General features: G+C 36.2%; 1 protein-coding gene across 1 annotated transcript in view; it reads right to left on the reverse strand.

The window, feature by feature from the left end:
• MARCHF6 (membrane associated ring-CH-type finger 6) overlaps positions 1-20,348 on the reverse strand; it is a 69,271-nt gene that overhangs the window by 11,335 nt on the left and 37,588 nt on the right. Inside the window, exons 11-22 of the mRNA XM_028524385.1 lie at positions 17,548-17,606; positions 16,227-16,307; positions 15,927-15,995; positions 15,774-15,848; positions 14,578-14,712; positions 12,029-12,148; positions 10,302-10,402; positions 9,120-9,257; positions 7,945-8,149; positions 7,311-7,380; positions 4,013-4,194; positions 2,259-2,393 (exon numbers count right to left, since the gene is read on the reverse strand). Of these exons, the coding sequence (XP_028380186.1) occupies positions 2,259-2,393; positions 4,013-4,194; positions 7,311-7,380; positions 7,945-8,149; positions 9,120-9,257; positions 10,302-10,402; positions 12,029-12,148; positions 14,578-14,712; positions 15,774-15,848; positions 15,927-15,995; positions 16,227-16,307; positions 17,548-17,606 (1,370 nt within the window). The remainder of the gene's footprint in view (positions 1-2,258; positions 2,394-4,012; positions 4,195-7,310; positions 7,381-7,944; positions 8,150-9,119; positions 9,258-10,301; positions 10,403-12,028; positions 12,149-14,577; positions 14,713-15,773; positions 15,849-15,926; positions 15,996-16,226; positions 16,308-17,547; positions 17,607-20,348) is intronic.

Consider the following 20,348-nt stretch of genomic DNA (forward strand, 5'->3'; position numbering starts at 1 on the left):
CTGAGGGACAGACTGAAGCTAAAACTATATATATTGGTAATGAACAGCAGCCAATCATATTTGCCAGGACAAGGGATATTTGGCTCATTATTGTGGTTTGGACAATACTCATGTTTTACCTCTGTTCACACATGATTATGGCAGGAGTCTTATTTTTGTCTTGATCCATCATAGTCAGAGTGACCTTATGTAATGCTGATGTTCTGTGAAACTGTTTACGCCCAACAAAACACCAAGGCCTAGCTCATAGTGCCGGGGCAGCTCCTGGATGCCAAGGCTACCTTGCTTTTTCAGTGCTGCATCCTGTATAATATCTGGAGGCACATACCATTCCTGTGTAATGCATTTGCAGTGATCACTGGGTTAAGGCAACATCCACTAGACCCTTCCACTGTAAAGATTTGTTTCTCTGTGAGACTGTGAAATAATTGCTAAGGTATCACTTGGCCACCATGCATTGTGGTATCAAAGCACACCAGCAAATTCTTTTCCCATTGAGGGCTAGGGGTCTACTTCCCATCTCTTGAATCTGGACCAGCCTCTATGACTTGTTCCCAGTAGAATATAGCAAAAAAATGAAGCCGGACTTCTGAGATACGGTCCTAAAAGGAGATGCAGCTTCTGCCTTACTGGCTGGGACACTCATTTCCCTGAAGTGAAATGTAAGAAGCCCAACTTTCTCGAGGCTACCAAGTTGTGAGGAAGCCCAGGTACATCCAGTAGCTCCAGCCAACAGCCCAACTTGGGTATAACCAACAACCTGCACTGACCCTGAGTAATGATGCCTCCAAATGATTCTAGCCGCAGCTGTCGAATCACACTCAGCCTCGGAGTGTTTCTAGTTCAGGCCTAAGATAACATGGAGCAGAGACAAGCTGATGTGCCTCAGCTAGTCTTAATTTCTTACCCACAGACTCTCAGACAATATAAATACTTGTTTTAAGCCACTAAGTGTGAGGTAACTTGTTACGCAGAAATAGTAACTAAAGACCCATCAACCTTCACCAGATGGGTTCAGCATTCACTAACAATTCTTGCTGGAATCAATTGTTTTGTTAACTATCACAAAACAGTGATTTTCTAATCTGTTAATCCCTCTATCTTTATTAGCTGGTGTCTTTCTGCAAAATCTTTTTCTTCAATCACTGATGCAATTTGACTACAGTGCAACATAGCTCTCACAGACAGGCATTACATATGCCTTATTACTTTACTTTCACTTTTCTCTCCCATTCTAACTTACGAGCACACTGGGTTAGAGGCAGTTAACTATATATGCATCCTCTGGCTCACTCTGAGGTCTGCCCACTCACTCCTTCCTAGAACATACTTCTTGATTGTTTACCCACTTCTCTCTACTCTACTAGATTGTTTAGACATTATCTCCTAGAGAAAATCATTATCGGAAACTCCCAAAGCTGGTTAAATACCTCTCCTATGTGATACCACAATTCCTCGTGCTTGTATCAATCACAGCACAGTTTACATGGGTACCTGTCTATCTTTCCCACCAGCCTGAGGTCCTCAAGAAACTCCCGTGTTAGACTCATTCCCACCTGAGTTATGGAGTACGGGGTTTTGGCACATATTAAAGCACTCAAGTATGTATTTGCTATTAGATGAAGTCTGTAGTCTGGAAAGTATAGAAGAAGGGAAATATGTACCAAATAATTTTCATTTCCAGAAAATCCATCATAATATACTATGAGGAAGTAAAAACAAGGCTGAAATAGCCTTTGAATGACTGAAGTCAATGCGTAGCTCTTTCCTCTAATATTAAAACTTGAGGTCCATGACATTAACTTCAGGCTCTAAGTACTATAGTTAAGTTAAATTTTTCCCCATAAGCTTTAAGATCTTTGCTGTGACATACGTAAGTTTCTCCAAAAATGCTCTTATTAATAAGCTCTATGACTCTGTGAGATAAATGCTGTAATTATTCAAAGGTATAAGTTATTGCTTAAAGTCTCAAAGGCAAAGAAGCTACATATCCTGCCCTAACTAAAAGGTAAAAAGATCAACACATGTTACTTTGCACCATCAAACACTGGTGAAGCCTAAATGAATAATGACATTTTAACATATAAAATAAGGTCTAAAGAACTTACATAACCTGCATACTTTGAAAGCCATAGAGTGAAATATATTATTTAATAAATGTTACAAAGGTCTTCCCTGAAGTAGAATTAAGGAGTCTTTCAAAACAAACTGCTTAAAAGCAAAAGTATTATTATCAAGTGCAAAAGATACGCACTTACCTGCCATGGGTAAAAAAGAGGTGTCTGATCCAAGGGAACCCTTAACGGAGCAACAATAACAAGCTCAAACAGGAGCCCCAGAAGGAGCGGGACGACTCCAGCCAGCAGCACCGCAACTATCAAAGTCTTCATTATCTATTAAGAAATGAGAGGACATGTCATTAATGAAAGTCTTTCTGACTTTCAGCCAAGCTCTTCATTCCATTGGGAAGTTTATTTTTCTTCATTGACCTTATGTCTAATAGAATGAATACATTACCATCAACAACTTAAACATACTTTATACTACATGTTTAAATGAGATTTGGATATATGGCTATAAAAGCTTAAGCTATAATGAAAACATGATATTACTATGCTTTGCTGCTACCAAATTATAAGAATTTCATTTTATTACATATATTAACCAGGTGGCTGTGCTGCTTTTCTCAATCTCAATCTCAGTAGTAAGCTTTTATTTGTCCACGAAAAGCTACTGATCCAATGGTAACCGACCCACAAGCTAACATGTGACCCCTGAGATGAACTGGTATTGGAGAAGGGCTCTGCATAGCCCTTATTAAGGTAATTAATCAAGCTAATCAAAGTGGCTCCCTCTAAAACAGTGCAGTCCAACAGAACTTACTATGTTAACAGAAATGTCTATATCTGTACATGGTAGTCATTAGCCACATGGCTACTGTGTTAGACAGTACAGCTCTAACATTTAGACACACTGGCCACTACGAAATCCTAACAAAGAAATCAGTAGCGGCCTTAATGTCTGATGATCTCACTATTCTTAAGATAGCCTCAGTGAGTACATTTGTTTCAATAAGAGATTAATATGATATGCATGAAGACACAGTACACTGTTACTTTAAATGGCAAACTGATGATCTCGAAGAATGTCAAATGAAAACTAGAATTAGCTGATTTCTTTATTTTTAAATATAGTTAGATGTCTCATTATCCTATGGATTATATTTATTCCTCTACTCATAATATACAATGAATCTCTTATGGTTTTCTTTCAACGTTAAAATTAAATCAATATAAAACTTTCAGTGGAACCAAAATATAAATTTAGATACAAAACGAGAGTTGGTTATACAAATGAAAAGGCATAAGGAGTCACCTAACTATATTTTATGAGTCATGGCTAACATTACAATCAATAAATTGTCACACGTGGACTGTCTTATAGTGACATTTCCCCCCCACCTTTGTGGCAGTTAAGTTCTCTATTGAAAGCAAAAATTTCCATTATTTACTACACTTTCATGTTAGCCAAGACATTCCTGAATGAGCAATATACTATGTGATTAAAGAACTCCCAATTATATGAAAAACACTGACTCAATCCGGAGGTCAAGATTTTACATATTCGAATAGATCGAAAAATCTAATTTTAGAAAAAAAAATCATTAAAGAAAATTTCTATTAAACAAACTGATTTTAAATTCTACAGAATATCTTATTCCTTAAAAATGTAATCAATCTCCAAAATAATTTTTCTATTATATTATTTACTCAAGACATTACTGGCTCACTTAATAACATAATTTTCTCTTACCTCTCACATACAATTAAAAGTGATTTTTAGAATGAACCAGAAAGCTACTGTCTTGAAGGACTATCCCTTCTGATTCAAGAAAATCAACTCGACACTATTAAGATAATGAAGAAATAAAAGTGAAAAGATTTAAAGAAATGATTGAAAAAATATCCACTACTCCTATCAGACAAGATCAGTCTTCATTAGAAAAACCTACCATGAGGGACCACTCTTTAACCTTCTGAAAGATCACTCTGCGTCCCTGGGGCATCCATGCCACCAGCACTGTCACTGCTCTTATAGTCAGCCAGCAGACATAGAGACCACAAGCAGCTGTGTAGAGCTCATGAATTTTGGCAGTCCCTGTCCAAAATGACATTAACCAGCGGCCAGCAAATACTGAAAATAGAAAGGCTGATAAATGAGACACTTGGCTACAAAAAGAGAACCATACTCTTGATGTTAATGTTCTATTGGTATTTTCAGCCATTTTAAGTGATAAAAATAGCACATTCTGATATATCAGTATCTTTGTTAAAAGCAAACAAACCAAAAACAAAATAACAAAAAACAACCCTCCCAAAACTCACAAACTCTAAAGAACATAATTATTTGATTAAAACACAACCAAAACACAGCTAATCACCGGGAATTAGCCCTCCTAACTAGCTATACCAATTACTTGTTCTTTTGGGTCTGAAAAAAACTTGAGAGAGTGGTTGTTTTCACTGTTTTTTATCACCAAATGAAATCAGTGAGCACATTGTAAGACAAAAGTTAGAGAATTTATTTTCTATTATTTGTATAAATATTTTCACTATTTAGAAGTATTATAAATACTTTAGAATAATTTTCTTTCAAATGACTTTTTTGTCTAGACAGAAAACTAAGCTTATTTTAATAAGAAGCGGACACAATTACCAAAGAATAGCATATTAATTTTCTTGGAGAAATTAGGGTCTAAATATACTAACACTTAGGAAACATATTTGAAAGTTGTCTAAGGAACATTCTCAGATACAGTGTTATTATAAATAAAGTCTACACTGTACTCACAAAAAAATCTCTTAGGTAAGATCATTTATTAAGTAACATTCTTTACATGGCTACTTCTTAATAAGGCTAGACAGAATAGCAAGACCCAAATTTACAAGTACATTTATCTATGAACCAATTTCTACTTAATGCAGAACTTATCTGTTACTTTTGAATACCTAACAGAAGCTAGTAGCTATCCTAAGCATTTTGTATCTATTATCTCATCAATCCTCCCTACTACCCCTGCAATGTAACTACTACTTCCATTTTGAAGAGTAAGAAACCTATGCTCAGCAACTGAAGCTTGCCTAATTAAGGTCACACAAGGGCAGAGGATGAATTTGAACTCATGTCTACATGACAAAAACTCATGCTCTTGACTACTGAAACCACACTGTCCCCAATCAAACTAAACCAGTGCAACTGTCAAATCTTACACGACAGAATACTGATAAGCAGACTTCTTTGTAGCCTTACAGAACAGCTTGGATGGGAAGATAATTTCATTTTTTTTAATTTTTAAAAAATATTTTATTTATTTGTAGAGGGAGAGAAACATTGATATAAGAGAGGTACATCCATCAGTTGCCTCTTGCACACCCCCACAGCGGGAACCAGTCCACAACCCAGGTTAAGTGTCCTGACTGGGAATGGAACTGGTATCCTTTCGTTTCCCAGGCTGGCACTGATTCCACTAAGCCATACCAGCTAGGGGAAGATAATTTCATTTTTAAAAACAAATAAATGTAAATGTTACAAGACATGAACACATGTACATGTTCATTTGAAGTTATAATAATCATCACTGATATTTCTGCAGAAATGTTTAGTGTTTGTATATGTATATGCATACATGTATATATATTTCTACTCCAAGGTGTTGGTTTCATTTTTAAAAATTTAAAGGCTATTTTCCATTCCATACATCATATACTTCTAATCAAAAGTGTTTTTGAGAGGACAGGGTTAGGTTTTAGTTTGTAGTTATCAATTAAATTGTAGCTACTGACAAGTAACCTATATGGGGGTGGGGGTGGGGGGTGGGAACAGCATCCTCACCACCTTAAATGTGTACTATGACACTAAGCATTTCTATGATTAAATATAATTGTATTCTCTCTAGATGGTGAGACTGGATTAACAGGGAAATATTTAGTTAACAATCTTCAATGTAATTAAAAGTATTTTTCTTGCCAAATTTAAGCACTAAAACTATTTCCTTCTTTTGTTACCTTTTTCTTAATATTTCTGAATAAAACATGAAAATGGAACATAAAAACTGTAAGTGTAAAACTGTCCAAAGTTCAACAACTAAGTTTTCTCAGCAATATGTTTACTACATTACATCTAATGGTTAAACTCTGTCATTTTAATAGCTGTGATGAGTACTGAGTTTAAGAGCAGAGTTCTAAAGGTCGAAAATTATGATGCAGAAACAGTTCAAGGTAGACCACAATTCCTACAGATTAGAAAACATGTATGTATTTTAGAAACCTCCCTTGAAATTAAAATATCCTACTTGCTCCTTCTTGGCCTTAGCCTTCATGGGAGCATTCAAGTACTTATTAATACAAATATGACTTATAAAATTATATTATTATAATCAAGACACCAACTTAATATACATTTATATGCTTTATAAGAGCTCAAAACAATAACTGGAGAAGGTGGGGACAGCAAGCTGTTCCTGCCACTTTGTAACTGGCTTTGGGCTCCACCCCCATTTACCCCTGATATCTGGAGAAGATGACAAACTACTATCTTCATTCACAGCTTCTTATACGATAAAGAAATGTTGTTTAACTGAAATTTAAAGATGAGTATTTGAGAAAATGAGATGATAAAAAGGAAACAGTCTGGCTCCATAAAAGTCTCCAGCAACATCATGCAGTGAACTGGAAAAATAATTACATGAGGAGAGCAAACATAATTAACATCAAAAGAGTGGCATGAAAAAATGACTTAAGCCACAAAGATGACTGTCAAAATGTCCATAAAAACTGAGTGACCACAAGTACTCTACCTCCAAAAATGAATCACAGATTATATCTCCTGACTTTGTCCCCTTCTACTCCAATACAAAGGAGTTCAATGAGATGGAGAACATTAAGTAGATCAATATCCTATCTTCAATCAGAAATGAGGGGAAAACTATTTCAAATTTTGTATCTGATGAATGGTCACACCCCAGCAAGATATACGATTAAAAAAATTTTTTATTGAGTTGAGAAAGAAAGAGGAAGGGAGAAAAGGAGGAAGGGAGAAAAGGAGGAAGAGAGGGAAGGGAGGAGAGAGAGAGAAACATCATTTGTTGTTCCACTTCTTTAAGCACTCATTGGTTGATTTTTGCATGTGCCCTGACTGAGGAGTAAGCCTGCAACCTTGGTATATCAGGGCCTAAAATATACCATTTTAAAACACAGCACCTTTTCATAATGTCACAATGGCATTAGTGGAGAGCTAGGATAAGTTCATACCTGGTAGAGTAAGACAGATGAGGCTGGCGATCAGTAAAGTTATGCACATGAAGACAATCAACAAAAATATCTGCAAGGAAAAACACTGAGAGTACATAAATGGCTCCTATCAGTTCCATGCATTTTATAACACCCTCAAACGATCAACACAATTTTCCCAGTAAAAACAAATGGTCTATATCGGTTGTTTCTAGGTTTCCTTCCATTTTCTATAAAAAAGACATTCTACTTTAGGTAAAATTACCTACACTGCCTTGAAGTATTTGAGAATTAAATGGGAGAAAAACATTAGACTGCCCACTCCAGTTCCTGATACATAGTTGAAATGTAGCAATAATCTTAATTTCTTATTTGTTCAAGGAGTCTTTTATATCCTTCCTTGCAAACAGCATGGAGCAAGTGCACAAGGAATCTCAACTCTGTTTAATTCATTGCTAAAACTTGATAAACTGATCTGACATTAACATATATTATGCTGCATAATGAAAGGTCTAAAATCATGAGTTCTTGTTGTGAGACTGTAAGACATCTTTACACAGAGGACCACGTACTTACAACAACAAAAACAGCACAAACATTTCTCAATAAAAATATGAAAAACCTTAACTTTCGTTTAAGTCTGTAGAGTACCTACCCTGAGTGGAAAATTTAAAGGCCGGCGGTAAGGCTGAAAACCAACAGGCCCTCCCTGCTGGAGTATGGCTTGGTGCGCTGCGTGTAGACCTTCCCCCACCACAGGGAGAGCGTTGTTATTTCGAGCATGCTGGTTATTGTTAACTTGCTGGTTTGCACTGTTCTCATTTTCTTCCTGGTCTCCCAGTAAATAGGAATGAAGATCCCTATGTAAAAATTGTATCAGTGAAAAACTCTCACTTCAGGATCAGCATAAATGACATTTACTTTCTTAATAATTATTACTTAGGGTAGAAAACATACAAGTAGAATCTGTACATTCCACTATTACCTCAATCTGGTCTAAATGTTGGTGCCCACTTTAAATTAAACCTTCCCAAATTTAATGTTAATTAACATATAGAGTATCCCATAAATTCAATTTTTTAATGTTTTCTTTAGTCAGTATCTGCGAAGAAATCATAACTGGGAAAAAAAATACAATGTACAAGATATTCTATGTGAAGACCTGAAGGAAAAATAACAACTTCTTTTCCTATCTACAGGTGGCTACTATGTCTGCTATGACATGTACTTCAACTAAAACCTCCAATCCACAGATCGTTTAAGGCAAAAATGAGTTGCATGGAAGAGGCTCAGGGCAAGGCACAGGGCCATTAGAAAAGGCTAAATGATCAAATACAACCAAATAAATATGTCACATTAAGATATCTACAGAACGCCACTTATTTTCTGAAAAAAAAAAAAAAGTTTAAATCACAAAGTAAGTATATAACAAAGCATGAAAAAAAAATCAATGCAACAAGCTGAATAAATAAATGACTGAGAAATTAAATCTGAGAAGAGCTCATATCAGGTTTAAGACTTTTAAAACAAGGGTAGGTTGGTTTGTTTCTAATGAATTAATTTTTTTTCTGCCCTGTATAATAAAATAAAAGAAACTTGGCCAGCAGCAAACCTCTATAAGAAGATAAAAACATGCATACATTCTCCACAGAAGGATGCACAATGATTTAATTTTTTAATTAAAATTTTTTAGAAGTAAGTATTATACAAACCTGCAGATATTACTAAATTGTCTCTTATTGAAACTGATTTTTCCTAGGGGAGGCAAGGAACATATGTTTCCAGAAAGGTGATTACACTGACACCTGCGAGCCACCAGCCCGTACTTACAGCAAGTATCCAGCAGTAACAGTCCACGCTCGCACAAGCCCCTTCAGCCACTGCCGCGTGTGTCCCTGTTCCAGTAATGCTGGCAAGACAACCTGAAGCAGAAGCAGCTCAAGGGACAGTTCACTCACTGGAGCATCACTAAGACAATTACAAAGAGTCATAATTTATAATGTGCATTGTTTTCCAGTATAAGTATAATGGGAATATTTAAAGGGATGACAGCAGAACTCCTTAAAGAGTCAAATGAACCCACTCCCCTGTCTTTACCACCTCTCCTCCACTCTCTTGAGGCCAAACAAGGCTTACCACTCAAGCTGCATAAACCTGTTCCTTACAAGGGTCACCAATGACCTTTGTGTGCTTAAATCTGATGGTCAGGTCTTATCTTCACCTCACTTGCTATATTAGTAGCATGTTACAAGATTGGTCACTCCTTGCTCCTCAACATACCTTCTTCCCTTTCATCATCCCAACCTGGATTATCATGTAGATTATAGAGGAAGGAGGAGGGTGTAAGTGATAGATTATTAACAGAGAACAAGCGGAAGAACTAAACTAAGGTAGTAAGTCATAAATTGAGTTGGACTAGATAAGATCTTAAAAGTCTAATCAGAAGTAAAATTGAGGAAGAAATCCAATTTTCCTGGCAGATTTTTACTTTAGGTGACTGAAAAGGCAATGCAAATCACAGAAAAGGGGAAAGCAGGAGGAATGAGAAACTAGGTTTCCAGAAGACTTAAAGATGTCAGGATGGCCGAGTAGTCTAAGGTGCCAGACTCAAGCTTTGCTTCCAGGTGACTTAAGTTTTTAAATCAAAAAAGAGTTTCCATCTATAAGACTTATATCCTATTTTTAATCCATAATTAAATGTGCAGCTATGGCTACATTCCTTATAATATGCTTTTCATATGAAGATGATGCTACTAACACACTCTCATGAGATATGGCAAACATTTCAATGCTAAACAAAGGCAAACTTCATTTGCAGAAAAGTAAGTCTGTCTTCCTTTGGAAAATGTTAACTTGCTAAACCAATGTTTATGTGATCTCAAACATGGCAAAATGTAACTATCAGATTATTTTCAGTATCTGTAAGAAATGTATGTTTTAAATGTATGTACTCTGAATATCATATCCTTAACAGAGCTAAATTAGTAAAGCTTCCAAATTTCAAAAATTTACCTGTAGAGCATGACATTGTATGGTAGGAAATGAGGCAGCAGACTCTTAATTATACGTATAGGAAGCCAAAGCATCAGGAGGACAATGGAGCCGAAGACAATCTGCAGTAAGAAAAAAGGCATACATCATTGTAAATCATTTCTGTGAGAACTTCTGACCATACTCGACCAATCCACAATCCAAGTCTATACCCACCCAGGGCCCAGAGCGTTCTCACTCAACACACTACACCTGGATCACTCTGTGTAAAGAATGCATTCTTGAATGAGATGGCTATGCCTCTGTCTGTCTGTCTGTCTGTCTCTGCTAATCACTGCATAGTATGTGAGGGGAGAGCTGGAAACTCACAATGAAGGATCAGAAGTGTCTGCAACTTAATAAATCATCTGTAATCATTACAAGACATGACCCATATTCATGGCTACAAAAGTTTCCAAGAGAGCAATATTGCTCTTAGAATTTTATTTTAGAAAAATTTAGATTTAACTAGGTAATTCCTTCTTCTAGATGAGAAAGAAACTGAGATCCTCTGTTAAGAGTTTTGTTTTTTTTTAGGCCCTGTCTGGCGTAGCTCAGTGGATTGAGCGCAGGCTGCGAACCAAAGCATCGCAGGTTCGATTCCCAGTCAGGGTACATTCCTGGGTTGCAGGCCATGACCCCCAGCAAGTGCACATTGATGTTTTTCTCTCTCTCGTCTCCCTCCCTTCCCTCTCTAAAAATAAATAAATAAAATATTTTTTAAAAAGTGGAATATGGAAGAAAAATTTTTAAAAAGTTTTTTTTAAATCCTCGCTCAAGGACATTTTTTAATTGCTTTTAGAGAGAGGGAAACATCAATGTAAGAAAAACACAACTGGTTGCCTCCAGTATGCACCTGAACCAGGGACCCCACCCACAACATTTTGGTTACGGGACAACACTCCAACTGAGCCACACACACTGGCCAGTGCAAGAGTTTAATTTAGAAGCTATTAACAAGTCTCCATTGCTTTAGTGCAAATTAATTTTAATTCAGAAACTCATAATTTGGTAATTAAGTATACTACTAAAGTAATAGAAAGTCTTTTTGTTTTAGTAAACATTTTATTAAATTTATCAAAGTAATCAATAAAACTGCTACTTTATCTTCTTTTTCTTAGATAATTCCCTTTAACATTTCATACAATAAGGGCTTGGTGATGATGAACTCCTTTAACTTGGCCTTAAGTAAAGTAACAGCAAACTTATAATTATTAACAACTACACCTAAAAAAAAAACAAAAACAAAAACTAAGCAAACAACTAGAATAGGAACAGAACCATAGAAATGGAGATCACATGGAGGGTTAGCAACAGGGAAGTGGGAGGAGGAGAGAGGGGGCAAAGGTACAGAGAATAAGTAGCATAGATGGTAGATAGAAAATAGACAGGGGAGGGTAAGAATAGTATGGGAAACGTAGAAGCTAAAGAACTTACAAGTATGGCACATGGACATGAACTAAAAGGGGGAATGTGGGTGGAAGCGGGTGTGCAGGGTGGAGGGGAGTGAAGGGGGGAAAATGGGACAACTGTAATAGCATAATCAATAAAAGATATTAAAAAAACAAAAAACTGCTATTTAACAACCAAGTTTCACAGGCTTAACCATAAGTTATTCAATCTACTGTACCAGTACCCCTGATCCCCCTCCCCCAAAAATCTAAAGGGTAGCACACTTTATTTCAAAAACAATAAAAAGACATGCTTACCACTGATAAAATAAATCTTCGGAGATGCCTATAAATGGGCAAATGGATCATTTCCTGTACTGGATTAAAATCTGGGTCATTCAAATTCCTTAGAAACCATAAGACACCAGGTCGAAGTACCTGAAAATATATTTTAAACACTATAAATACTCAGCAATGTCTTCAAGGTTCTGTATGTGAGCTAAAACATTGGCAGAAAAATAAGATCTTAAAATTATTTTGGCATTTTAAAAAATAGGACCCAGAAAATTCATATGGCTTTCCTGCAAAAATTTCTAAATCAGAATCTTTAATGAAAATTTTGTGTTTGACATCCTTTAATGCTTTTAATTATTTAATGAAAAATAAATGTTTTTAGCCCTGGCTGGCGTAGCTCAGTGGATTGAGCACGGGCTGGGAACCAAAGTGTCCCAGGTTCGATTCCCAGCTAGGGTACATTCCTGGGTTGCAGGTCATAACCCCCAGCAACCGCACATTGATGTTTCTCTCTCTCTCTCTCTATCCCCCCTAAAATAAATAAATAAATAAAATGTTTTTTTAAAAAAAATAAATGTTTTAAAGGACGGTTTGTCAAATTTAGATCTCCTAGATGAAAAATAAATATTTGTTTTAAACTGTCACTATATTGTATCATTAGGTTGCAATTTTAAAATGTCCTAAATAGAAGATTTGATTTCAGTCTTACCCTTTCTGGGAAGAGTCATTTTAATTAAGAAGCCTACCACTTCTCACTATACATCTTGATTTTACTACCTACATCTTTTCCCTTCTCTCAGTGGGAATCATCAACTCAGGAGTCTGTTGGTAATGGGGCAATGAATGGATAAGTCTGGGTATTAGTCCTGGGTGGTCGAAACTCACTGAGTTATGCTATAGAAAGCCTCTCATATGCCCAAACTCTGTTTCTCCAGCTTCTAAACAACAGGGTTATACTGTATGACCTCTTAAGGTTCCATCTAACTTCCAAATATTAGGATTCTGTATCAACAAAAAAACCACATAGATAAATCGAAACAAATTCGGTATACACATTTTATCACTTAACGTAATTTAGAGGGCATATATAATTATAATTTTTAAAAAAATTATTAACGTAGCCCTGGCTGGCGTAGCTCAGTGGATTGAGTGCGGCCTGGGAACCAAAGTGTCCCAGGTTCGATTCCCAGCCAGGGTACATTCCTGAGTTGCAGGCCATAACCCCCAGCAACTGCACATTGATGTTTCTCTCTATCTCTCTCTATCTCCCTCCCTTCCCTTTCTAAAAATAAATAAATAAAATGTTAAAAAAAAATTATTAATGTGCCCTGGCTGGTGTAGCTCAGTGGATTGAGCATGGGCTGTGGACCAAGGTATCACAGGTTCGATTCCCAGTCAGGGCACATGCCTGGGTTGTAGGCCATGGCTCCTAGCAACCGCACATCGATGTTTCTCTCTCTTTCTCCCTCCCTTCCCTCTCTAAAAATAAATAAAATCTTTTTAAAAATTATTAATGTAGTCTCAATCACTTGTTTCAAAGAAAAAATATAAGCTTAATATGACAACAGAATTTACTAAACATATAAACTTACACTATATAATACAGGAGAACATGCTGGCCCCCAGACCTCTCCCCAACTCCTCAAAACTTTCAAAGTACACCAAGCAAAGTACACCAAGAATAGCATTAAGCCTCCGTGCTTTTAAATTCCATTCAAACTGTATTAGTGAGCCTGCTCCTTCAGGCCCTTCCTTGTACATCTCCATTGCCACTCTCAAAGCTCTCACAAAGGAGTAAGCTGACTGGTTCTACAGTTGCACTCAATCCCAGGATATAAAATCAAGCAGAATGGGGATTGTGTCTTTGTTTTCACTATTACCCCAGCAGACAGCACAGTGACTGACACAGAGCAAGTATGCAGTAATACTGAGAAAAGGAATGCATAGCAACGAGTACACTTATCAGTTTTATACTTCCTATTGCACCAAAATGACTGAGTATGAGATGTATACTAATCAAATACTGACCTCACTGTCACTGTCTTCAAACCAGTAAAGACTGTATTCCAAAAATAGATTAGTAAGGTACCCATCTGGCAAGTGAACTGGAAACATAAAGGACCTTCACTCCAATTTTACGCTTAAGGTGCCTGCTTCAAGACCATTTTACATATTTGATCCTATGTAAAACCGTAACCTCTGGGTATTTCCAGAACTATATTTCCTTGGATGAAGTCCAAGACAGGCTCAGATCCTATAAAATTCCAAGAATCTGTACTAGAGGATGGCTAAAAGTAAAACATGTGCTTTTGTTTAACTTTTTCGCCTCAGTCTACTCATCTGTCAAATTTGTAACTAATTATAGGCAGAAATACTAAAATGTGTCAATTTCTTCAGACAAATGACTGAAAACAATTCAAAGCAATTAAGCCAAACACATCTATCACTTATCCCATCTGAGAATAAAACACAGAAAATTAGTTAGAAAATCATAACCTCTGAGGCACGACTTCTGGTTAAACAAAAGTCCTTTTCATGAACATATAGCATCAGCACTTCCCTGTAGAACTTACCTCTCTCAGTAAGAGAATGAAGGAGGCAAAGTAGAACACGTACACCATTCCCACTAGCCAGTGCAGAAACATGGTAGTACCTGGAGCTGACTGAAAGCTCAGTTCTCGATCTTTCAGAGTAGCATCAAACATTTCCTAAATCAAAACAGAACACGTGAGCAAGAGTCGTAGCACCTACAGTTGCCAAATTAACACCTCCGTCTTCCAGGAAGTGAAAAAAATAACTATGCATATAGTTTTTGAGGTTCTAGGGCCATAGTTCTCTTAATACCACTTCAAGGTATCACAGAAGGTAAATGATATAAAGTTAAATACTACTTCAGAAATGTATATGACACTTCAAAAATTTTACATAAGTAGTAAGACTGAAAACCAATTGCTAAGTAAAAACTTTACTAATACTACCACTGTAAAAAAAACTATTTTTGGTTAACATACTATCTTCTTTGCTTAGTTACAGGTCTGCATTCATGACAAGTTTTAATACAGTATGGGAGAAAATGTTATCTCAGAACCAAAGGTAGCTTTTCTACATATAAAATATTTTTGAAAAGTCAATAATTGATTATCACTGATGGCCATTAAAGATTATAATAAAAAACCCTAGCTGGTGTAGCTCAGTGGATTGAGTGCGGGACTGAGAACCAAAGGGTCCCTGATTCAATTCCCAGTCAGGAGATGTGGATGGGTTACAAGCCAGGTCCCCAGTAGGGGGCATGCAAAAGGCAACCACACACTGATGTGTCCCTCTTTTTCTCCCTCCCTTCCCCTCTCTCTAAAAATAAATAATGAAATCTTTAAAAAAAGATTATAATAAAAAATGAGCATCTTAGTTAAAACAAATGGTTACGGTTGAATTTACTACTACAAAGGCTGTCTTTTTATCAGATTGCTCTTTTTATGTACGTAATGTCTTGGCATTACTGTCACATTTAGAAGAGTAAAATAAGAAAATTCTCCACCAATTATTAGAAAGGTTCCAGTCAAAATATGCTGACATCAAAAATCCACACAAAGTCTCAAAAAAATCAGGTACTCAAGAAAAATTAGCTTGAAGACTCCACCATGATACATTCTCAGAAAAAAATAAGCAAATTATTATCAAATACTGGTATTCCTTTAAAAGAAACCCATTCTACAGATGTCTTTTCTGAAGCCTTTAAATTATTCCATTATAAGATGAGTAATAAACTCACCAGGGAACAGATATCCAGCCACCAGCCACAAATGAGAGGGAAGACTCCAATTTCTACCACCACTAGCAAAGAGACCTTAAGCAAAACAAAAGTCATCAATATCACCCAAATGGGGATAAATCTTTTCCAGCTTTAACTCATAAAAACAATTACCTTAACAACAATATAGCAGACTCCCAGCAAGCGACGAGACCTATGAAATTTAACAAGAGTTGCCAAGCCCTACAGGATCTAGTCAAGGAAAAACTAAGCATTTCAAGTTACAATAAAACATAATAATTTTGGTAACACTTAATATTACTTGACAGAATTCGTATTTTGTCTTCCTTTACCCTTACTACAAATATCTTTTACTAAGAGGATAAGGGAAAACAAACAGTTTTGTCAGTAACAGGAATAACTCTTTGGTATGAATAATATCACTAACACCCACACTGGATCATTAAAGGATACATGACAAATTATCAGTGTTATTGCTAAAAGTATATATCCAACTATGGTTGTGATTAGGCCTTCAAAATGAGATGCTTGAACCTGGAAATAAGAAAAATAAATAATTTTTAACTGCACCATATGGCCCCCACCCCAGTTTAACAATATATTAAACAATTCTAGTAGACTAGAAGTGAACCATCTAGGCAATTTACAACTACAAAACCATAAAATCCCCTTTGAAAACCAGGTTCTCCCACTGACCGTTATGCAGTATAAAAGAATAAGAAAAAGATTAAAGAGCAATACTTTATTCAAGCAGAGAAAACAGAGTGCATTATTTTCCTTTATTTACAAAAATAAAGGAAAAGCTGTCATGCCCCATTCTAAAGCGAACTTGCTGCTAAAGGCTGAGCACTAAAAGCAGCGGCACACTGCCCAAGCTGTCCCCCTTTCCGGTGCATCCCAGCATCTCACTTCCTACCACTAGAAGGCACTATTTAAATTTCCCCTGCTCTCCTAATCTGTCCCACTCTCAATTTATAGAACCAAGAGTTTGGAAAGTAACAAATACTGCCCATATTTTTGGTTCCTGAATTTCAGATAGCAAGTGACAATAGCTTGGAAAATCAAAATTTACCAAAGGATTCATCCTAACTTTTCAAGTCTTTGCATTCAACTAGTGAGAATTTGGAGCTGTTATCAAATATTAAAACACCTCTTTGCCCTTTCAGAACACTTCAAATTGTGTTCTCTCTCAGGATTCATGTACACAAACTGAACAGAGTAGCCAGAGATGTCAGCTCTTCCTTAAAAAGCTAAGTCCCTCTGTACCCCCACCAAAACAGTAGTTGCCCATCCAGATATTTATCCACCTCTGACAATGACAAACTGTCAAAAATAAAGCAAATTCTTTAGAAAACTCTGCAGACCATCATTCCAAGATTGACTAACCTTTTTTTTTTTAAATCAATGATATACTGTTACTTATCTAAATTCACTAGGGTGAAAAGGGAGGGGAGGGTACAGAGGTTCATTGGAATGGGTCATAAATCTGCCTGCAAGAAAATTTTCCCATAGAATGCCTCTGGTCCACCCAACAAGAAAGAAGGCAGTGCATAATGGGATTTGAGAGCACATCTTCCTTAGCTGGCAACATAACCTCCTGTGTCTTAATTCATTGTCAGTTTTTAAAGAAAAGAACAAGACAGTGCTGGATAACTATTCCTTTGTATAAGACAGATTAAGAAATAAATTAACTCTTTACAATATTAATTATTCAGTAAATATCAAATTTGGGGGGTTATCAATGCAAGTAAGTTTATAAACGTATTATACTCACATGTTCTTCAAATCCCAAACCAACAAGGGAGAAATGACCAATGTGGTAAGGGCAAAATGCTAAAAGGGAGGAAAAACAATGAAAACTTCAAAATCAAAACAATGAACACTCCCAGTACCATCTCCCACTGAAAGGAACCAGGGCTTTTGAAAGAAATGGACCATTCCAGAACTGTAGCTAAAGACAAGTATTTCCTGGGACAGTCTCTATAACCAAAGAACAACAAAGTTATCAAGGTCTAACAGGCTTACAGCAAAGGACCCAGGAACCATTTTGCCTATAAAGAGGGTCCATAGGCAAAAAAAGACATGAGCATCAAAACAGTGACCCAAACCAATGAAAACACACTCAATACATAGAAATCCATAAGTTCATTACACTCAACAAGTGGTAGGCCAAACAAAAACAAAAAGAAAAAAACAACACAGAAAACACTTTTATCACCTATGGAAGTAGTTAGCTCATCAATTCCTTACCCTGAAAACTGATATTTAAAGGGAAAGAACTGCTCACCTGTCCTGCTGCTTCTGAACACACAAGTTCAGGTTACTAACAGCTCTAGCTAATAATAAGTTCATCTTTATAGAAAAGCTAGTCAAGCCCTGGCTGGCGTAGCTCAGTGGATTGAGCGCAGGCTGTGAACCAAAGCATCGCAGGTTCGATTCCCAGTCAGGGCACATGCCTGGGTTGCAGGCCCCGGCCCCCAGCAACCGCATATTGATGTTTCTCTCTCTTTCTCCCTCCCTTCTCTAAAAATAAAAATAAATTAAAATCTTAAAAAAATGACTTGAAGCTTAAAAGAAAAGTTTATTGGTTTAAAAAAAAAAGCCAGTCAATAAATGTGAAAAATGACAATTTGAAAAGAACCATTTTGAACTGCCTAATAAATTATTTCAGGCAAGTATCATCAAGGGATAATAAAATCATTAGGTCAAATGTTGATGAAACACTAGATGTTTTCATGATACTAAAATTCCCTGCCCTGGCCAGTGTGACTCAGTTGGTTGGAATTTTGTCCTATAGACCAAAAGGTCAGAGGTTCAATTCCTAGTCAGGGCACCTACCCAGGTTGCCCGGTCAGGGCATGTACAAGAAGACAACGAACTGATGTTTCCTTCTCTTTCTTTCTCTCTCTCTCTAAGCGATGAAAATAGAATGTCCTTGAGTGAGGATTAAAAAAAATTTTAATAAATAAATAAAATGAGGCCAGCATTAAAAAAAATACTACCCCCACACATTACTTTCTGATGGTAAATGGAAAAATGAAGCCTAACAATAGAAACTTCAAGATGCAATCACCTGAACCACTGAGAAAAGTGGAGAACCAGATATCATATGTTACCTGATATGTTGTTATTACCAGGCAAAGCACAACCAGTTGAAAAATTTGTCCCAAACATGTTGAACCAACAGAAGCAAGGTAACAGGCATCATCAGGAAGCATGTGGACAAACGTAAAACATGAGGTACTTAGAGGGCAGCTGACCTAAGTCTCTTAAACAAATCAATGGCAAAAGGTGTGGGGGGCGGGGCAGAAGAATATTCTAGATCAAAAGGATTAAGAGCCAAAAATAATGTCTAGACTTTATCTGGATCCTCAAACAAACCAACTATAAAATGACATTTAAAAGACAATCTAGGGAATTTTAATATGTTAAATTGCTAGGAATATTAAATTCTGGTGGTTTTTCTAAAGTGTGGTAATGATATTATGGTTAAATAAGCAAATATGCCTAAAATTTTCTTTTAAGATTTTATTTATTTATTTTTAGAGAGGGAAGGGAGGGAGAAAGAGAGAGAAACATCAATGTGCGGTTGCTGGGGGCCGTGGCCTGCAACCCAGGCATGTGCCCTGACTGGGAATTGAACCTGCAATACTTTGGTTCTCAGCCTGCGCTCAATCCACTGAGCTACGCCAGCCAGGGCTTTCCTTAAAATTTTCATAGTAAGAATTTTTACAGTCTCTTTTCCTTGTCTTTCTTGCTATGTAAATAAAAATTTTAATTTGTTCTTAATAATAAAATTTAATTATTTTTTAATGCCAAAAAACCCGAACAGCATAGATTAGAGAAGTTAGTTGGGAGGGGAACTGAATCATTAAGAAAAACATTAGAGTGAATCTGTAGAATCTGTCTGCCGAACAGTTTTGATCAAGTAATCTAAGGATAGAAATTTATTTATGGGTCTAAGATCTATTTTGAATTTATTCACAAACTAGACATGTATAATTATTTTACTAATATATTGTGTATATTATAAACTACAAGAAACTTTTAAATAAGAAAAAACATACACAGAATTTTTCCCATTTTGTTCTCATACCAACTCTGAGGGTGATTCAAGGTCCCTGAGAAAGGCAAACTTCAAGTTTCATCTCTATTCAGGTATGCAAATGTTAACCTATCAATTGTAACAATTAATTTCTATCCTATTCTACACAACTACAGATAAGTATCCTGAAATTAAGGGCAGTTTCTCACAATCATTCCCTTCTACTAGGAAACAGCAGTGCTGTAAGGTGGTATTTCTGCAAAGTACATGACCACAATAATCAAAAAAAATGCCAGAGGAAAACTGCAGTAGAGCAACCAAAGTAGGAAAAAACATGTGTTTAATCCCAATGACTGTGTTCACCTAAAAGGAGAAATACAGTATATTCCTAAAAAGAAAACTATTTCAAGAGATCCCTAAGTATAATGTATTTAAGTGTACTAAGACAGAATTTTTCTTTACAGAAGCTTATATGCTTATATAAACTTAGAAGATTGGATTAGAAAAATATTTATTTAATGATATTCCCT

The sequence above is a fragment of the Phyllostomus discolor genome, chromosome 3 (genome assembly GCF_004126475.2).
Source record: "Phyllostomus discolor isolate MPI-MPIP mPhyDis1 chromosome 3, mPhyDis1.pri.v3, whole genome shotgun sequence".
Taxonomy (NCBI): Eukaryota; Metazoa; Chordata; class Mammalia; order Chiroptera; family Phyllostomidae; genus Phyllostomus; species Phyllostomus discolor.